The sequence below is a fragment of the Somniosus microcephalus genome, chromosome 33 (genome assembly GCF_052327205.1).
Source record: "Somniosus microcephalus isolate GS21.2 chromosome 33, FLI_Smic_1.0, whole genome shotgun sequence".
Lineage (NCBI taxonomy): Eukaryota > Metazoa > Chordata > Chondrichthyes > Squaliformes > Somniosidae > Somniosus > Somniosus microcephalus.
The window spans coordinates 23923226-23944307 of record NC_141019.1 but is presented as its reverse complement, the minus strand read 5'-3'; the positions used below and the strand labels follow the sequence as shown (position 1 = coordinate 23944307).

Below are 21082 nucleotides of genomic sequence, written 5' to 3'. Positions count from 1 at the left end.
CTATGCTCAGAGGGTTAACTCCTTGAGGGCCACTGCAGAACGACAGCGTCGTGATACGTCTTCATTCTTTAGAGAATGCCGCAAAAGGAGGTCTGTTTTACGGCCCTCCAGTTTCTGTCTGTGAACAGAACATTGGGAGAGTTGTCCTGTAAAGGGTTAAGAGATGTGTGATCAATGGGGAGAATAAACGCATTCACACTAAAAGCTACCAGGAAGGAACTTACCTGTGCTGCTTTTTTTAATACTGTTGGAACTCTGGGCTGCTTAACTCTCAAACGAAGCCCAGGCTGAAGTTTTCGAGCAGTTTTGGATCATAATCCTGTGTAAGCTGGGCTCCCCTGGCGAGTGCTAGTTTGTAATCGATGCTGACAGCAAGATATAAATCAAACGCAGGCTTCAATTGTAGCTAACACCCTGCGAGATGCTGCTTTCAATAAAGTTTCTTTAATATCCTCGATCTTGGCACTTGGGTGCTCATTACTCAACCCCCCTCCCCAATGAAAAGTCCATCAAATTGGTCAGCAGACAGCAATTACGGGACGATAAATCTCAATTGCAGTAAGAGGCTGCTACATCAGCTTTCAAATTTTGACTCATTAAGAAGATTGAACTCTTTTGCTGAGGCTATTTTGAGAGAGGGAGAGAAAGAGTGGCACCGAGACTGAGAGACTCGTGGTTTTTTTTTCTCTCCATTCTCTCAACACTTCTTGCTCTGCCGCTTTTCGCGAGTGATAGCTGGGAGGCAAGAAATGCCTCGGTAGAGCTCGTTTAGGAAGAGAGTGTGCGTCAGAGCTTTAGGTTGTCATGAGAGTTCGAGACGAACCTGGCTGCAAATTGAATGCTGGATTAGGACTCGGTGATGAGGCAGCAGTGCCAAGTCCACTGACAAAACCCCTCCCTACAGTCAGTTGGGACGGGCTCCTTATAAATTATTAAGCAGGCCGGGCTGCTCATCATCCTGGCTCCAGTACTCTCTGTGGCAGCGTGAACATACAGCTCAGTACTTCTTCAGTGAAGCTGACTGGGACTTATTGTGCAAAAGAGCAGCTTGAGATTATATCCAATGCCTTCTTAACTTCCTGCAGGTTGTAATGATTTTTACGTTTAACTTTACCGAAATGCATCTTATTAATTTGACTATGTGACTACAAGATATTTCTACATCAAAACTGTACTTTTTTTTTAAAACATTTTGTAAAGGCAAATCGATATTCCTAATCTTGGGAATTTTTTCTTTTAAATAAACCACCCCCCCCCCCGGCTTCCCTTCCGTGCGTTTATTCAGAATGCCGGTCCAGATATTTTGCACTATTTCCTTTGCAGCTGACGACGAGAAGGGAGAGGAGAAAAAAAGGGAGGAGAGTTTCGATCAGTTTTCCGAAGAGGAGGAAGATGAGGAGGAAGGCCAGTCGAATGTGATCAGCCTCGCTGCTTTCGCCAGCAATTCCAACCTGCACGGAGTGAACCATATCTTTGTCGAAGGCGGCTGTGGGGTCCGGCAGGTCCTGTGGGGCTGCGCGTTCCTCTCCTCTCTTGCCATCTTTCTGTACCAGGTGATGGACCGGATCATGTATTACCTGGAGTACCACCACATCACGGCTCTCGATGAGATGGACAGCCACTTCATGTACTTCCCGGCCGTGACCCTCTGCAACTTCAACAGATTCCGACGCTCCAAGATCACCTACCCGGACTTGACCTTTGCTGGCTCGCTAATGGGGTACACCGAAGGCATGGAACTAGGATTCCAACTGGCACCGTCGGTCAGGAATGATGGCTCGCCCTTCAACATGTATGAGTTGTTCAACAGGACCAGCCATCAGTTGGAGGACATGCTAAAGGAATGTAAATACCGTGCGCGAGAATGCGGCCCTGAGAACTTCACTGTGGTAAGCTAAGTTTACTCGACAAAAGATTCAGTGATTCCTGCCACTAGGAGACACTGAATCTTCGGTGATAGCCGTTCCCTTACTTTGTTGTGTCAGTCGCACTTTCGTTCCTGTGGGTGGGATATTTTTGCACTCACAATTTTACGTCACCTGAGTTACTATGTCACCTTTATCCTTGCTGAGGTTTATGGGTAAATAATGTAATCGATGTTTAATAGTTCCTGTCTAAAGGACACCCTCGTCCGTCTGTCCACCTTCCCCCGCAAGGCATCGGTTTCAATGCTTAAATGACCGTGTCGCCATAGGGTGAAGTTTACACAGAGGAGTCGGAAGTCTGCCGTGGCATCAGTTACCTCCGATTCTTAGCAGGGAAGAAGTTTCTCCCTGGTGGTTATGTTAGGGTAGCGCTATTATCAGAGTAACGAGAAATGGCGGAGAGAATCTCGTAGTGAATAAGTGGCGAGAAGAAGGAGTAACATAGTTTAGATCCACTTTCAAGGCAAGGTGCCGGCAAGGCCCCTGCGGCATGTTTAGATACAGAAGGCAGCAGAATCGTGGCGTTGGTAGCGTTGTGACCCTTGTGTCAGCCATGGCTCAGTTGGTAGCGCTCTCGCCTCTGAGCCAGAAGGTTATGGGTTCAAGTCCCACTCCAGCAGCCAATCTATGCACAGCAAGCTCCCACAAACAACAATAAGATAAATGACCAGATAATCTGTTTCAGTCACGTTGGTTGAAGAATAAATATTGGCCCAGGACACCGAGGATAACTCCCCTGCTCTTCTTCGAATAGTGCCACAGGATCTTTTACGTCCACCCGAGAGGGCAGACGGGGCCTCGGTTTAACGTCTCATCCGACAGTGCAGCACTGAAGTGTCAGCCTAGATTATCCACTCAAGTCTCTGGAGTGAGGCATGGCCCTTGAATGGGAAAATCCCTGCAGAATTCCCGTTTGCTTTGTCTGGCGAATGTCATCCAATTTCTTTAGTTTGGCTCGTAGCAAAGGCCAGACAGCTACTGCCCCAGTTTGCGCGATTCCATGCCGTCTTTAAGCGATGATTTGTCAGTTTGGTCTGCCCGTTGTGAGGGAGGGGCTGGGGTGGTCTAACTGCTTCAGGGGAGCAGAGTAACTTAAGTTCAGCGACGGGGGAGGCGGGTGCACGAGTGATCTTTTTCAATTCTTGTGATGGCCCCCGGAAAGAAATTCAAATGCTGTGAGCTCCTTCGATCTTATTTCAGCTTTTAAACTTCTGGTTATTTGTGACTTGTTATTTTGGATGTACGGTAGGTCCATCTGATGATATCGGAAGCAATATGAGACATGTGGAGGCATCTATCTTTCAGTGGGCAGCACCCTCACTTCTGAGTCAGAAGGTTGTGGGTTCAAGTCCCACTTCAGAGGCTTGAGCACAAAACCTAAGCTGACACTCCAGTGCAGTGCTGAGGGAGTGCTGCATTGTCGGAGGTGCCGTCTTTCAGATGAGACGTTAAACCGAGGCCCCGTCTGCCCTCTCAGGTGGACGTAAAAGATCCCATGGCACTATTTCGAAGAAGAGCAGGGGGAGTTCTCCCCGGTGTCCTGGGGCCAATATTTATCCCTGAACCAACATCACTAAAACAGATTATCTGCTCATTATCACATTGCTGTTTGTGGGACCTTGCTGTGCGCAAATTGGCTGCTGCGTTTCCTACATTACAACAGTGACTACACTTCAAAAAGTACTTCATTGGCTGTAAAGCGTTTTGGGACATGCTGAGGTGGTGATAGGCGCTATAGAAATGCAAGTTCCTTCATTTTCTCCTTTTCCCCATGCTTCTATTCCTGTCACCTTACTTTAGCTTTTAAGTGCCACTGTGATTGCTACCTTTGATTACAGTAACCTTTTTCCATTGAGATTTCATTATGCCAACAACAGCTAATCTTTGCTTTTACGACTACTTGTGTGCACGTAGATTTTCTTTGAATGGCCGAGATACACTTACACTTCTGTTCAATGATTTCCAATGGCAGACGTATTTTTCATCGCTTCATTACTTTGAAACATTGTGCCTTTCGCTTGGAAACATCTTGGGCGTTGGGGGTAGGGACTACCTTGCGATTTCTGGGGGGTGGCAAGTGCGGGGTTGGCATGTGTTAGAATGTTTTAAGATGATTTAAAAAGTCAACCTATCCCAGCATTCCTTTCTTTTAGCATTTTTAGTGGTAGAGCAAATGTGAGAGAAAGGGAACTTAATCATGAGCAACGGGTCTAGGGAACGGAATAAACATTTGGCCTAAGCACTTACCGTGCTATAAACAAAGCTTGTAGCACAGAGGCAAAGGCTGAAACGATTAGAAGCTGCGGCCTCAGCAAAATGTGCAAACCACGTATTATGAAAGCACAGGCCAATCTTGTATTATAGTATATAAGAATAGAACCAGGGCCCCTTTAAGGCAAAGCGTTCTCGAGGGTCAGGAGCAATGCAGCCACACGGAGGGCCTGGAGGGCGGGAGCTGGTCGCTCCAGGACTTGTGTTGTTCTCTGACATCAGAGAGCGTTCTCGGAGGTAGTCGGAGCCTGGGAATTATTTGCATGTCATTTAATATAAAGAAATAAAGAACTTGCATTTCTATAGCGCCTTTCACGACCACCGGACATCCCAAAGCGCTTTACAACCCAATGAAGTACTTTGGAAGTGTCGTCACTGTTGTAATGTGGGAAACGCGGCAGCCAATTTGCACACAGCAAGCTCCCACACACAGCAATGTGAGAATGACCAGATAATCTGTTTTAGTGATGTTGGTTGAGGGATAAATATTGGCCAGGAAACCCTTGTTCTTCCTTGATAGTGCCATGGGATCTTTTATGTCCAGTTGAGAGGGCACTTGGTTTGGCGTCTCATCCGAACGAATGACCAAATGGAAGACCAAGTCAGTCACTGTAATAAAGCTTGTTATTATAAATACCATTTGTATGTGAATCATAAGCGGAGTTATTGTCACCAGACTAACAACCCTGTGTTGTGACGGCAACCATTAAGAAATCTGCTGAGAGCATGTAACCGTGAGGTGCTGTCCCATTGAGCTGAGGCAGTCACGTAACGTTACGTCCGCAGTGCTACCTGCGGTTGTAGTACCTTTGGAATCTTGCCGTTGTTTAATATGTGATAGGTAAGGCTTTAGGACTGAAAGTGTAAGCACATAACTAAGCTCCACCTGCCCTCCGTTCAAAAAAACACATACGAGGCAAGCTTCAGTAAAATAGCCGTGTCTTCAAGAAAGAAATTATACAGTGCCATCAGTTTAATTTTAACACATAGCTTCCCCAGAGAGTTGGACTTTTTGATATAATTAAGGGCACAATCCTTTGATCTAATTTCCTCCCTTTTTCTTAACTTCCTTTCCTCTGCTCCTTCAACGTACTTTTCCCTGTCTCCCTACCTCCCCTTCCTATCTCCCTACCTCCCCTTCCTATCTCCCTACCTCCCCTTCCTGCCTCCCCACCCCTCCCCCACCAGTTTCGATGTGTAATAAAGTTCTTTGCGTTGCTGAATGAACAGCTGTGAGCATGGCTGCACTCGGTTACTATAAAAAGCATTGGTCCCGTCTCGTTCAGCAACATGCTGCCAGCCTGCAGAATATATTGCTGTCATGTAGCGTTGCCTTGCCGTCACCCATGAGTGCTTCTGGCAGCTTTGGTTAGTGAGGATCTGGTTAGGTATCAATTCCTTTTTAAATAAAATGTTTTGAGGGCTTGCGCAAAAGGAGAGCGTGTCAGCCCCTTGCCGTGTTGGTTTGGAAGGGGGTAGGGGGAGAAAGAACTTGCATTGTCACGTCCCCCCGTGATGTCCCATAGGGCAGCACGGTGGCATAGTGGTTAGCACTGTTGCCTCACAGCGCCAGGGACCCGGGTTCAAATCCGGCCTCGGGTGACTGTCTGTGTGGAGTTTGCACATTCTCCCCGTGTTTGCGTGGGTTTCCTCCGGGTGCTCCGGTTTCCTCCCACAGTCCAAAGATGTGCGGGTTAGGTTGATTGGCCATGATAAAAAAATTGACCCTTAGTGTTAGGGGGGATTAAATACGTGGGGTTACGGGGATAGGGCTTGGGTGGGATGGCTGTCGGTGTAGGGACCGGGTGCTAGGGTTTGGATGATCAGCCATGATCTCCTTGAATGGCGGAGCAGGCTCGAAGGGCCGAATGGCCTACTCCTGCTCCTATCTTCTATGTTTCTATGCTTCACAACAAGTGAATTACTTTTGAAGTGCGGCTGCTCTTGTTGCGCGGATGCGCGCAAAGATTCTTTAGGCCCAGAAATTCGGGTCGGAGGCTTCCCGTGGGTGCAAGCCTCCGACCTGTACTTACCTAGCGCGCCGGCCGTTGAGCTGTGAGGCCGCGTGGGATTCCGATCCTGGGCCTCCTCCAATTACCGGCGCGCAGTGCTTGCGTATCCCAGGGGCGCAGTTAGTTCGAATCATCCCCTGGGATCAGGTGGGCCATGGAGAGCCAATCGTAGCAGGGAATCTCTATTCATAGATTTGACAGGAAGACCTGTCAAATCTATGAATACAATTCAGCCCCAAAACATCACTAAAACTTCAAATAAACTATAAATTACATAAAATAACTATTTTAAACAATAATTTAAATTTTTGAAAAAATTAATTACAGTTTCTAACAGGGCTAAAAATAAACTTACCTTTCTTTAAAGTATTTAAAAATAATAAACCTGTGGAAAAAATTTTTAATTTTACTTAATTCACCACTTACCTTGTTAAAAGCAGGCCTTGCGACTGCTTTTTACAAGCATAGCTCCTGGAGACTTACCCTCCCGGGAAAACCTGCAAAAAAGACGGAAGTTCCAGGCGTACGCGCTGCCTCTCCGGCGCATGCGTTCGACCTGTGAACCCCTTCCTTTAAGGGAACGGAAGTGCCGGTTTCCCGCGCATGCGCAGTGCATGCACGAAACCGGCACTTTCATTGGGCCTACGGGTGAGTACCCAGCGCGCACTCACCCGTGGAGACCTGGAGTTTAACTCAAAATGACATCAGTAAAAATGCTACAATTGGGGCACCACGCGGACAATCCCAGATGCCAACCCTCATGCCACTACTCTGTGGCACAGTATCATAGAGTGCTGCAGCACAGAAGGAGGCCATTCGGCCCATCGTGCCTGTGCCGGCTCTTTGAAAGAGCGATCCAATTACATAGAATATACAGCACAGAAACAGGCCATTCGGCGCAACCAGGCCATGCTGGCATTTATGCTCCATTCGAGCCTCTTCTCATCCTTCTAATTAGTCCCACTCCCCCTGCTCTTACCTCATAGCCCTGCAACTTGTTCCACTTCAAGTATTTATCCAATTCCCTTTTGAAAGTTGCAAACTTTGATGTGCCTAGAGAGAGTTTCTTTGCTGCATTGTGGATTGCCTGGGAGCGGGTTTTGCCCTGGTGGATTCTTACATTTGCTGTTGACTAGTTGACATGTTTTAACATCAGATTCAAAAGTATATATTTGTTGGGCAAGGGTATTAAGGGATCCAGAACCAAGGTGGGTGGATGGAGTTAAGATACAGATCAGGATCTAATTGAATGGTGGAACAGGCTCGAGGGCAATGTTTCCTTTAAGCTGTGGGGCCGCGTGGCGGCACGGCGCTCTGGAGGTCCCGTGCAGCCGGCTCACCGGTTTTTAAATGGGAAAACCGCGCATGTGCGGAATTTTGAATGGGCCGCTCAGCCCCTTAAAGGGGCCGTGCAGCCCAAAAATAAATTAGAGGGAACATTGCTCGAGGGGCTAAATGGCCTCCTCCTGTTCCTATGAAAGTACAATGACAAAGGTGGTTTTCTTCACAAGATTGGTGAATTTGTTTGGATTCGGAAGAATAATCTCTGAAATTGTCTGTAAGAGCTTCTCACCCGAAAGAAGTGGCTGTTTACAATTTCAACAAATTATAGAATCAACAACAACTTGCATTTATATAGTGCCTTCAATGTAGCAAATGCTCCAAGATGCTTTACAAAGACCCCAGTTAACCAGCCAGCTGGAATTGTGGAATTTCTCACCTCCCTCACTTTCCTCTTCCTCCAACAATCTTTCGGCAAATCTTGGTGCCACCTTACTGCTACTTCGATTCTTTTCAACCTTGGCACTGTGCAGCAGATGGGCATTGCCCCTTCACCTAAGTTTCTCAGTTTGGAAAAGAAAAGGCACATTGGTCCGAGGTGAATGTCTGCCGTTAGGATCCTGGCTTTTGAGATCCACAGCAGCCAGTGAGAAGGCCCAGAGTGCGTCATTATCCAGAGTTGATGGCAAATAGCAACAGATCTTTTTGATCGAGGTGTACATCGGGTGGCGGACGGACGGGGCATCCGCTGTGGCCAATGACATGAATCAGTCATTCATGAAAGAAAGACTTATGAAATAATACTGAGCGGCCTACGGGTGGCGCTGTCCAGGGAGAGTATAAATACTCGGGCACGGGCCCAGCTTGCGCAGGACATTCTTAACAGGAACTAGTGAAGGACACAACTTGACCTCCATGTTGTAAAACAGTTGATTAACGCTCTATTTAACGCTTAGACCAAGTGCCTAGTAGTTTTCTTATGTCACCCGCCACATGCAGTTGGCAGGGAACCCGAACCATTTTTGTGATCGGGCCTACTTCAACGTAACCGGTGAGCTGTCAGCACTAATAGGCAGCCCACCGATTGGGAGGACAGGAAATCCAGCAGGGCTTTAGGCAGCCTGCAGCCCCTTAAAGGGGAGGTACACTTTCAATGGTGGTTCTGATTTTCTGAAGCAGCAAACTGCATGACGTCATCCACAACCCCCAGTATTCTTTGGCGCAGACTTGGAGGTGTTCCTAGAGCAAGTGAGCAGCTCCTCTTCTTCTCCGATGGGTGACGGGTGCTCCATCAACTGAGCCAGCAGTGATGGAGAGGTGGCAGTGCAAGTCAATGCCAACATTATTCCCAGGACCTGGCTACAGCATAGGAAGAAATTTAATGACTTCACCAGGAATGCCAAGGTAAGACATCTCTCCTACTCACTGCATAGCCCAGCAACGCCAGACTTTAGCCCCAGCACTGGCAATCGTTTCCGCTCTGATTTCCATGCCTCTCCTCCAATTACAATGGGACACTTCGCTGCACGTCCTCTCTGCTTGCACTCACGCCCTCAACTCTTGCTACAACCCTCACAATCACTTCCCCTTCCTGGCCTCTGCTTCTTCCTCTCAGCATGCACTCTATGTTGAGCTGCCTCACGCCTCTTCCAAAACCCTTTAGCAGGGCACAATCTTCCAATTTTCCAATCTTCCCTAGATGTGGGGGAGGTGCCTGAGGATTGGAAAGTGGCAAATGTGACACCATTGTTCAAGAAAGGGTGTACGGACAATCCTAGTAACTACAGGCCGGTCAGTTTAACATCAGTGGTGGGTAAAGTTTTAGAAACAATAATCAAGGAAAAAATTAACAGGAGAGCCAACACGGATTTGTAAAAGGCAGATCGTATTTGACTAATCTAATTGAATTTTTTGATGAAATAACAGAGAGGATTGATGAAGGGAATGCAATGGATGTTGTTTACATGGATTTTCGGAAGGCGTTTGACAAAGTACCACATAGAAGGCTGGATAACAAAATTGAGGCTCATGGAATAGGTGGGTCAGTGGCAGCTTGGATAAGGAATTGGCTTAAGGACAGAAAACAGCGAGTTGTGGTAAATTGCTGTTTTTCAGACTGGAGGATGGTAGACAGTGGTGTTCCCCAAGGGTCAGTGCTGGGGCCACTGCTTTTTTTGATATATATAAATGACCTGGATATTGGAATACAGGGTAAAATTTCTAAATTTGCCGCTGACACCAAACTTGGGGGTGTGGTAAACAGTGAGGATGATACCAATCGACTGCAACAGGACATAGAAAGGTTAGCAGAATGGGCAGACAAGTGGCAGATAGAATTTAATACAGAGAAGTGTGAGGTGATGCATTTTGGCAGGAGGAACAGGGAGAGGCAATATACACTTAATGGCACAGTTTTAAAGAGTGTGCAGGGACCTGGGAGTTAATGTGCATAGGTCCCTGAAGGTGGCAGGACATATTGAGAGAGTGGTTAGCAAAGCATATGGGATCTTGGGCTTCATAAATAGAGGTATTGAATACAAAAGTAGGGAAGTTATGCTGAATCTTTATAAAGTGCTGGTTAGGCCACAACTGGAGTATTGCGTCTAGTTCTGGTCACCACATTTTAGGAAGGATGTGAAGGCCCTTGAGAGGGTGCAGAGGAGATTTACCAGAATGGTTCCAGGGATGGGGGATCTTAGCTACAAGGACAGGTTGGAGAAGCTGGATTTGTTTTCATTAGAGCAAAGGAGGTTGCGGGGTGATTTGATCGAGGTGTACAAGATTATGACGGGTTTGGATTGGCTAGACGGGGAAAGGCTGTTCCCACTAGTTGATGGTACAAGGACTAGGGGGACACAGATTTAAGGTTTTGGGCAAGAGATACAGGGGGGGACGTGAGAAAAAACTTTTTTATGCAGCGAGTGGTGAGGACCTGGAACTCGCTGCCGACGGAAGTGGTGGAAGCGGAGACACTCAATGTTTTCAAGGGGAGACTGGATAGGCACTTGAGGGAAATAAACTTGCAGGGCTACGGGGATAGAGCGGAGGAATGGGACTGACTGGATTGCTCTACAGAGAGCCGACACAGACTCGATGGGCCAAATGGCCTCCTTCTGTGCCCTATGACTCTATGGCACACACCCGCGCCCACTCTTCTTGCAGGAGAAGCTGGCCCATAACAGGAGGAGGTCCTGCCTCGATACACACCCTGATGCCAATGGCGGAGGCTGCCATCCACATCACTGGCAGAGAGATGGCACGCAACATTGAGATGGCCAGGCTGGAGGCCAGGCACAACAGGGCGTTTGGGCATCTTCCCTTCCTTTTATTTATATTTAACTCTCTCACTCGTACACTCAGCATGACAACCTGGTGGTGCATTGAGCTGCCACACATCTGCTACTGCTTACCCTTGCCACTATGTACAGGGCATTCTTTCTGGGCTATGTTGCAGGAAGTCACCAGACCTGTCCAGGCGAGATTGTTGCTTGAGGACTCCAACTCCAACAACTTGTATTTATAGTAACACGTCCCAATGTGCTTCACAGGAGCGTTATCAGACAGAATTTAACATCGAGCCACATAAGGAGTTATTAAGACAGGTGACCAAAAACTTGGTCAAAGAGGTAGGTTTCAAGGAGCATCTTAAAAAGGGAGAGAAAGCTAGAGAGACGGAGAGGTTTAGGCAGGGAATATAAGAGCTGAGGGCCCAGGCAGATGAAGGCACGGCCGCCAATGGTGAAGCGATTATAATCACGGATGCGCTAGAGGCCAGAATTGGAGGAACGCAGAGTTCTTGGAGGGTTGTAAGGCTGGAGGAGGTTACTGAGATAGGGAGGGGCGAGGTCATGAAGGGATTTGAAGACAAAGATGAGAATTTTAAAATCGAGGTATTGCCGGACCGGAGCCAGTGTAGGTCAGCGAGCACAGGGGTGATGGGTGAATGGGACTTGGTGCGAGTTAGGACACGGGCAGCCGAGTTTTGGATGAACTCAAGTTTATGGTGGGTGGAAAATGGGAGGCCAGCCGGGAGAGGATTGGAATAGTTGAGTCTGGAGGTAACAAAGGCATGGATGAGTGTCTGCTCAGCGAAGGCTCTAGTTGAGCCATGGATCTGATTGTAATGCAGATCAGCAGCTGAGTGTGGGATCCTGAGAGGAGCCACGAGCCAGGTGTAGTGGGGATGACCCTTGTCCCCAAGGAGTCACACTCTCACTTGCTGTGCAGGGGCAAAGAGTGGGGGGATGGAGGATTGCTACAATATAAAAGTGTCATGGAAGCTGCCAGGAAAGTGGGCACAGACCTGCATGATGCGCTGCTGGCGATCACACCCCAGTTGCACATTACTGGAGTGGAGCCCCTTGTGATTCATGAAGGCAGGGGATCGTGTGAAGGAGCCTCAGGGCGATATGGTGCAGTCAATGCGGCCCTGGATATGGGGGAATCCTGCAATCTGTGCGAACCTCAGAGCCCTATCCTGCTGCTTCTGGTTGTCCATGGGGAAAGTGCTGAATTTGGCCCCCAAAGTTTGTCAGTGTTTTAGCTGAGAGCAGCTGAGGAACCCTTTAAATACCACTTAAAATGGCTACCTTCTGACTTGTACCATCCACTGCTTGTGAGCGGGATGAGGAACTGCTGGTAGCTATGTGGGCAGAGATGAAAATGATGTTGGGGTTCTTGACTATGTCATTTGACGCCGATTCGCATTTATTATATCTGCCTGGTACCTGGGATGGCAGGAATGACGTATGAGGAGAGATTGGGTCGATTGGGCTTATATTCGCTGGAGTTTAGAAGAATGAGAGGGGATCTCATTGAAACTTATAAAATTCTAACAGGACTAGACAGACTAGATGCAGGAAGGATGTTCCCGATGGTCGGGGAGTCCAGAACCAGGGGTCACAGTCTAAGGATAAGGGGTAAGCCATTTAGGACAGAGATGAGGAGGAATTTCTTCACCCAGAGAGTGGTGAACCTGTGGAATTCTCTACCACAGAAGGCAGTTGAGGCCAATTCATTAAATATATTCAAGAAGGAGTTAGATATATGTCTTAAGGCTAAAGGGATCAAGGGATATGGGGAGAAAGCAGGGACAGGGTACTGAACTTGGATGATCAGCCATGATCTCATTGAATGGCGGAGTAGGCTCGAGGGGCTGAATGGCCTACTCCTGCTCCTATCTTCTATGTTTCTATGTTTCTATTTTTTTTCTGACAGAAGCTCCCTCCGCCTAAATCCTGGTCCGCCCGTAAATCGGGGCGGGAGGACAACCAGCACCAGGTTGGCGGTTCTGTTCTCCACGCCATCCTGTCTTTAGGCATAAACAGGGCGGTAAGTGAGATGAAAATCACTCCCAGAACTTCTTGACAAAACATCAGCTGCATGTTAAAAGGTCAAAGTGACAACTTTCAGATCGGCTGATAGATTTAATCCAGTCAAGAAAAAAAACAACAGTATTGACTTCATATAAATAGGGCTGAGTGAGTTGCCAGCATCACTGTGTGGATCAAATACTTCCCCACAGGGAGACGGGAGTGTGATTCAACTCCCACTACATTCATGCACCACTAGTAGCTGACCTTTATCATAGAATCATAGAACTTTACAGCACAGAAGGAGGCCATTCGGCCCATTGTGTCCGTGCTGGTCGGCAAAGAGCTCTCCAGCCTAATCCCACATTCCAGTTCTTGGTCCGTAGTCCTGCAGGTTACAGCACTTCAGGTGCATATCCAAGCACTTATTAAATGTGATGAGGGTCTCTGCCTCTACCACCCTTTCAGGCAGTGAGTTCCAGACCCTCACCACCCTCTGGGTGAAGAAATTTCCCCTCAAATCCCCTCTAAACCTCCTACCAATTATTTTAAATCTGTGCCCCCTGGCTGTTGACCCCTCTGCTAAGGGAAATAGGTCCTTCCTATCCACTTTATCTGGGCCCCTCACAATTTTATATGCCTCAATAAGGTCTCCCCTCAGCCTCCTCTGTTTCAAAGAAAACAACCCCAGCCTGTCCAGTCTTTCCTCATAACTAAAATTCCCCAGTCCAGGCAACATCCTTGTAAATCTCCTCTGTACCCTCTCTAGTGCAATCACATCTTTCCTGTAATGTGGTGACCAGAACTGCACGCAGTATTCTAGCTGTGGCCTAATTAGTGTTTTATAACTAGTGTTATGTCGGCAGAGGCCTGGGAATAGGGTTGCCAACTGTAATGGGACGTATTCCTGGAGGTGTCATCACATGACCCTCCTGTCTCCAACTCCCCCGCCCCCCCCCCCCACTCCCGCCCAACATGTCCATCCTCATGGTGCCCCGCCATCCCACGGCCAATCGGAAAGATGTTTCAGTACCTGATTGGATGATTCTTGACTGTCAGTCAAACAGCCTTTTTTCCCCATGTCCGATATTTTTATATAACTAATAAACGAAAATGTTCAAAGAATTTTTTTTTTTTAAAACAACTTTTTTAATGACCCTATGATTTTTCTCCTGGGTCGCTCCCAGTTGTGTCCTGGAGATTAACCTTTCATTCTTGAAGACTCCAGGGCAATCCTGGAGGATTGGCGACCCTAGCCTGGGATCATAAAGTGTGAAATGAGAAAAGCTTAATCAGCCCATCGAAACTGTTCCTTACGATACATGTAAGCACCCAGAGATGCAGGAAGTCACGTGTAATGTATACAATTGTGTCCAAATTGATTTCATGCTATGTCGGCAGTACAAGGAGGGGTCTGGAATGTTGTCACTATTTTAGGGAGTGTCAGCCTTGATCCAGAGGCAAAAGCATGAACCAACTAAGCCAAGATAGCATACATTATACAGTAATAAAAACAGAAAATGCTGGAAATACTCAGCAGGTCAGGCAGCATCTGTGGAGACAGGTTGGACGAAGGGTTACCGACCTGAAACGTTAACTCTGTTTCTCTCTCCACAGACGCTGCCGGACCTGCTGAGTATTCCCAGCATCTTCTGTTTTTAGTTCAGATTTCCAGCATCCGCAGTATTTTGCTTTTATAGATCATACAGCCCTGACTGGCTGCAGTTCACGAATGAGATTCCCGTGGTGCTACCAGCAATGGAACCATGGCGATCTACATCATGAATGTCTATATTTATGGCTTCAATCCCATTCTTAATCCGATGCTTTCAAAAGGAACCTAGGCAAGTACATGAGAGAAAAAGGAATAGAAAGATATGCTGAAAGGCTGAGATGAGGTAGACGGAATGGGAGGAGACTCGTGTGGAGTATAAACATCAACATAGACTAGTTGGGCCGAATGGCCTGTTAATTCTATGCGATATTCCACCCACAGCTTTTTAAAGGAATTATTCATTGAGACGGGACAAATTGCCTTCAATAGGAGTCTATTCCATATCTTTATTGTTTTGTGGGAAGGGGAAGTTTCGAATACTCTCACTTGCGGTTTCCCAACTTTGTATTCTTATGCTGTAGTCTTGTGAGCACAGTTGAAGATTGAAATAATGGCGTGTATTCAGATTGCCCAATTATACTCCAGATCAGAGTGTGTGCACAGGGGGAACCGAAATCAGCGTACAATTAAATAGCACTTGGCATGTCCCAGAGCACTTTGCAAGAGTAGCAATAGACATTGAGCAGGACATTGGAGAGAAATGAAGGGAGGTGACCAAAGGCCTGGTCAAGAGGGTAGGAGGCCTTTGGAAAGAGGCAGTGAAGGGGAAGGGTTTAGGATGAGAGTTCAAGTGAGCAGAAGCATGATGGCTGAAGGCTCAGCAAAGAACAGACACATAAAAAACACAATGTGGAGGAGGGAAAGCTGTTTCCAATGCAAATTGGTTCTAAAATTAGTAAATATTGAACATAATATGAAGAATTTAATGTCTAGTGTTAGCAAATACTTTGTGGCTGACTAGAAGGACACTTAATCGCTTTAAGTAATTAATTTGAAAAGTAATTTGTTTAAAGAAAAGCAATTTGACTGTAATTTATACAGGTTGTAGATACTGAACCATTTCAGTCTTTGATCTTGTATTTATGAACTTGACTATCAGAAATCCTTTACGTGAAATGATTAAATAGAGAGGAGCATCATTAGATAAACGGTGTCAGAAAGCTGGTGAGGACAGTCAGTATGTGTTGGACCTTGATTCAATGGCTTTCTCACTGAAAGGTTGCCCACGACTCGTCAAGGAGACTCTTTCAGTTGGGTCAAAAAAATGCCTTCCTCGCTGTTGTACAAATGACATTTAGATGGCAGTTCTGATGTAAATTCAGGTGCTGGAGTGAGCTGAGAGTTTTGGCACGATGCCAGTGGTAACCACGGGGAAGCCAGTGTCCCTGCCGTGTGCCCGTTTAGCATTAAGGAGGCGCAGCGCTCCTTGAGCTGGGCTCCGCACCTTTCGTTCAGTATAAAAGATCAAAAGGCCAGTACCACAAAGGTGGAAGGCTAAGATTCAACTTGTTCATCTTAAGGGAGGAAGTTAGTGTCGGCCCTAGCTCAAAAAGAATCAACGTCAGTTCCCCTCTCCAATATCCCTCCTCCCACCCTCCCCATTTGATTGTTTCCAAGTATTTGCTCTGTGGTGCACTTCATACTATTCACTGGCACAGAACCCCCCAAGATGGCGACCTAAACAAACCAATGGCCATTAAACGAGCATGCATATAAGATGACACACAGCATTCCTTTTCCTTTCCAATTACATTGACCGTTTCTCATCCCTCTGGTTAGATTATTCTGTGCTCACTTATTTTGGACCGACTGGACCTCGTTGGCATTTTAAAGCTAGGAATTATAGAAACATAGAAACATAGAAGATAGGAGCAGGAGTAGGCCATTCGGCCCCTCGAGCCTGCTCCGCCATTCAATGCGATCATGGCTGATCATCCAAACTCAGTACCCTGTCCCTGCCTTCTCCGCATATCCCTTGATCCCTTTAGCCTTAAGAAATATATCCAACTCCTTCTTGAATATATTTAATGAATTGGCCTCAACTGCCTTTTGTGGTAGAGAATTCCACAGGTTCACCACTCTCTGGGTGAAGAAATTCCTCCTCATCTCAGTCCTAAATGGCTTACCCCTTATCCTTAGACTGTGACCCCTGGTTCTGGACTCCCCCGCCATCGGGAACATCCTTCCTGCATCTAGTCTGTCTAGTCCTGTTAGAATTTTATAAGTTTCAATGAGATCCCCTCTCATTCTTCTAAACTCCGCGGATATACGCCCAATCGACCCAATCTCTCCTCATACGTCATTCCTGCCATCCCAGGTATCAGTCTGGTGAATCTTCGCTGCACTCCCTCCATGGCAAGAACATCCTTCCTCAGATAAGGCGACCAAAACTGCACACAATACTCAAGGTGTGGTCTCACCAAGGCCCTGTACAACTGCAGCAAGACATCCTTGCTCCTGTACTCGAATCCTCTCACTATGAAGGCCAACATACCATTTGCCTTCTTAACCGCCTGCTGCACCTGCATGCTTACCTTCAGCGACTGGTGCACAAGGACACCCAGGTCTCGTTGCACTTCCCCTTCTCCCAATCTATTGCCATTCAGATAATAATCTGCCTTCTTGTTTTTGCCACCAAAGTGGATAACCTCGCAGTTATCCACATTAAACTGCATCTGCCATGCATCTGCCCAATCACCCAACCTGTCCAAATCATACTGGAGTTTCTCGGCATCCTCCTCACAGCACACACGCCCACCCAGCTTTGTGTCGTCTGCAAATTTGGAGATATTACATCTAGTTCCCTTGTCTAGATCATTAATATATATTGTGAGGGTTTCTGCCTCTGATAGGCTCATGTGTGGAGAATGCTCACTGAGGTACCAGATGGCAGCTAACAGCTGGGAAATCATATTCAGCCAGTGTCAGTGGCTTCAAGAGAATGTGGGAGGAAAAAACAACCAACAACAAGTGATTAATCTCTGTAACCTCCTCCAACACGATAACCCTTCAAGATCTCTGCACTCCTCCAATTCTGGCCTCTTGATCATCCCTGATTATAATCGCTCCACCATTGGTGGCTGTGACTTCAGCTGCCAAGGCCCTAAGCTCTGGAATTCCCTCCCTAAACCTCTCTGCCTAAGACGCTCCTTAACACCTACTGACGTAAGAAAACTACTAGGCACTTGGTCTGAGTATTAAACAAGACTTTAATCAACTGTTTTTCAACATGGAGATCTAGTTGTGTCCATCACTAGTTCCTGTTAAATAATATCCTGCACAAGCTGGGCCCATGCCCGAGTATTTATACTCTCCCTGGACAGCGCCACCAGCAGGCCACCCAGTATTATTTCATAAGTCATTTCCACATGAATGGCAAGATTCATGTCACCTACCTCTTTGACCAAGCTTTTGGTCACTTGTCCTAATATCTCCTTATGTTGCTCGGTGTCAAATTTTGTCTGATAATCGCTCCTGTGAAGTGCCTTGGGACGTTTAGCTACGTTAACGGCGCTATCTAAATGCAAGTTGTTGTTGTAACGGGAAATAAAATAATGAGAGAGAGAGATTGAATGGGGAATGGGAGAGAGGCACAAATGAATTTGCAGAGGTAGGTTTTGTGGGGCCAAATTGCGTGCAAAAGTCTCAACTCGCGTGCCTTGTTATATGGTCGATTAATGAATTAAGGGCTGATACCGACCAGTATGTCTAATCTGGTACGTTTCGAAAGCAGCTCCATCGATGCAGGAGAAGTATTGTTTACTCACTAATTGGATACTGTTGCAAAAAGCAGAATGGCGTCACTGATCGATAGCGTACAGCATATGTAACAAACAGCAGTTATTTACCTTGGTAACCTCCGTATGAAGATTAATAGCTGCTGCAAGCACATTTGCAGCAGGCAAACGGAGAGCTAAAGGGATAGTGTCATCAAACCAGCAGGCACAGTGTTGTTCCTGTTGGAAACGAGACAGAGAACGGCTCTCGAGGTGCAACCACGGTTTGCCTTGCGCTGCGCGATTTCGCGTGATGTCTACTATTTTGATTCCACAGAACCTCGCCCGGCATGAAAATATGTGAACAGTTAAAAGCGTTTTCATTTGTTCCATCCTCTGTGATACTCGGCAGTTACTTCTATTAAACCATTCCAAGCACACATCTCTCTTTTCAAATAGAAACAGAAAATGCTGGAAATACTCAGCAGGTCAGGCAGCATCTGTAGAGAGAGAAACAGAGTTAACGTTTCAGGGCGATGACCCTTCGTCAGAACTGGAAAAAGTTAGAGATTTAGCAGGTTTTTAAGCAAGTGCAGAGTCAGGGAAAGGGGGGAGGGGAGGAAAGAACAAAAGGGAAGGTCTGTGATAGGGTGGAAGAGAGATTAAATGACAAAAGGGATGATGGTGCAAGGCAAAAGGAGATGGTAATGGGACAAGTAAAGACACAAAAGATGGGTCTAGAGGAGGTGTAAATGGCAATGGCAGAATCATCAACAGTTGCCATGTGGAAAATATGCGGGTAGAGGTTATGGTCTGAAACTGTTGCTCTCAATGTTGAGTCCAGAAGGCTGTAAAGTGCCTAATCGAAAGATGAGATGCTGTTCCTTGAGCTTACGTTCCCCTCATAATATAATAATTCGGACGTCATCTATTCAGTCCTTATTTTTATATAGTACTTTGATTTCATATTATTATTTATAGTTAAAAACCAAAACTTAAGACAATTTGGGAAGCAGAGAAGTAGAGTCGGTTGGAGCATAGGAGTTAATCTGTTTACAGGCCGAGGAGCTGGGAGAGGCCAAACTGAAGCACTACAGCGCCACCAGTGGCGGGAGAGTGTAAGTGCAACGTGACATGTTTACATAAGCACTAAAGACTGTTGGAACTCGAGTGTTCCTGTGGTGCTGTATTACCTTCAGTGGACAAATACAATTCAGGTTTCTTCTTCTGACATGGAGCCAGTAGTACAGTAATGGGCGTGGCAACATTCAGCTGATAACAGGTGTGGTAGGAACATAGGAACAGGAGTAGGCCATTCAGCCCCTCGAGCCTGTTCCACCATTCAATGAGATCATGGCTGATCTGCGACCTAACTCCATATACCCACCTTTGGCCCATATCCCTTAATACCTTTGGTTAACAAAAATCTATCAATCTCAGATTTATAATTAACAATTGACCTAGCATGAATTGACGTTTGCAGAAGAGAGTTCCAAACTTCTACCACTCCTTGTGTGTAGAAGTGTTTCCTAATTTCACTCCTGAAAGGTCTGGCTCTAATTTTTAGACTCTGCCCCCTGGTCCTAGAATCCCCAACCAGCGGAAATAGTTTCTCTCTATCTACCCTATCTGTTCCCCTTAATGACTTGAAAACTTCGATCAGATGACCTCTTAATCTTCTAAATTCGAGGGAATACAACCCTAATTTGTGTAATCCCTCCTCGTAACTTAACCCTTGAAGTCCAGGTATCATTCTGGTAAACCTACGCTGCACTCCCTCCAAGGCCAATACAGGAAACTCTTTTTTATCCAGCACTGACGGGACCGGCATGGTGCCAGTTGATCAAAAAGTCCGGATTACAGAGAGGTATACTTACCAAAGTACGAGAGCCCCATACACGGCCACAGGTGCAGGAGCCTCGGTTACACGGCCACAGATCCAGGATCCCCGGTTACACGGCCACTAATATATAGTAAAACTTACCTGAACCGACTCCTGAATTTTGCCGGTTAAGAGAGCTTTCCGGATATTTTTTTAGGTGCCAGTTAAAAGAGAGTTTCCTGTAGATCCTTCCTAAGGTGTGGTGCCCAGAACTGCACACAGTACTCCAGGTAGACATATAAATGGTACTTTTCCACTGTATAAATGGTGCATGGCTCATGTAAAGCTGCCGAACAGCTCCCATGTGGTTAACATGTGATGCCTGGATGTGTTTATAAGAAGTGTATTGAGGTCGAATCATCTGCTGTCAACTATCATGGAGTGGTCCAAATCCAGCTTCACCCGCCAAGCTCCCCATGCAGAGATTTCTTGATCTCACCCATTCTATCCAAGGGAGGAGCCAGGCTGAAGTTCCGTGCTCCTTCACATTGGAAGAAGTGAAAATGAAAAGGGGAACCACCCTAGTCTGCTCTTATTTGCTTACAATGGAGTCTCCATTATCCATGATCTAATTTGCACTGTCCTGATTGCCTTGATTTTTCCATTTGTTCTCGGGATGAGGGGAACTCTGGCAAGGCCCTATTTATTGCCCATCCCTAGAATTCCCTGAGAAGGCGACAGTAAGAAAGACTTGCATTTCTATAGCGCCTTTCACGACCACCGGACCTCTCAAAGCGCTTTACAACCAATGAAGTACTTTTTGGAGTGTAGTCACTGTTGTAATGTGGGAAACGCGGCAGCTAATTTGCAAGGCCCCACAAACAGCAATGAGATAATGACCAGATAATCTGGTTTTTTTTGTTATGTTGGTTGAGGGATAAATATTGGCCAGGACACCAGGGAGAACTCCCCTGCTCTTCTTCAAAATAGTGCCACGGGATCTTTTACATCCACCTGAGAGAGGAGACGGGGCCTCGGTTTAACGTCTCATCCGAAAGACGGCACCTCCGACAGTGCGGCACTCCCTCAGCACTGCACTGTGGAGTGTCAGCCTAGATTTTTGTGTTC

General features: G+C 46.6%; 1 protein-coding gene across 2 annotated transcripts in view; it reads left to right on the top strand.

The window, feature by feature from the left end:
- The first annotated feature begins 1271 nt into the window (after window positions 1–1271).
- Window positions 1272–21082, top strand: part of LOC147097007 (acid-sensing ion channel 1-like) — a 361076-nt gene continuing 341265 nt past the window's right edge. For both annotated transcript variants that reach the window (XM_085972733.1, XM_085972735.1), the window contains exon 1: window positions 1272–1889. In XM_085972733.1, coding sequence (XP_085828859.1) covers window positions 1287–1889 — 603 coding nt within the window. In that variant the 5' untranslated portion in view covers window positions 1272–1286. The remainder of the gene's footprint in view (window positions 1890–21082) is intronic.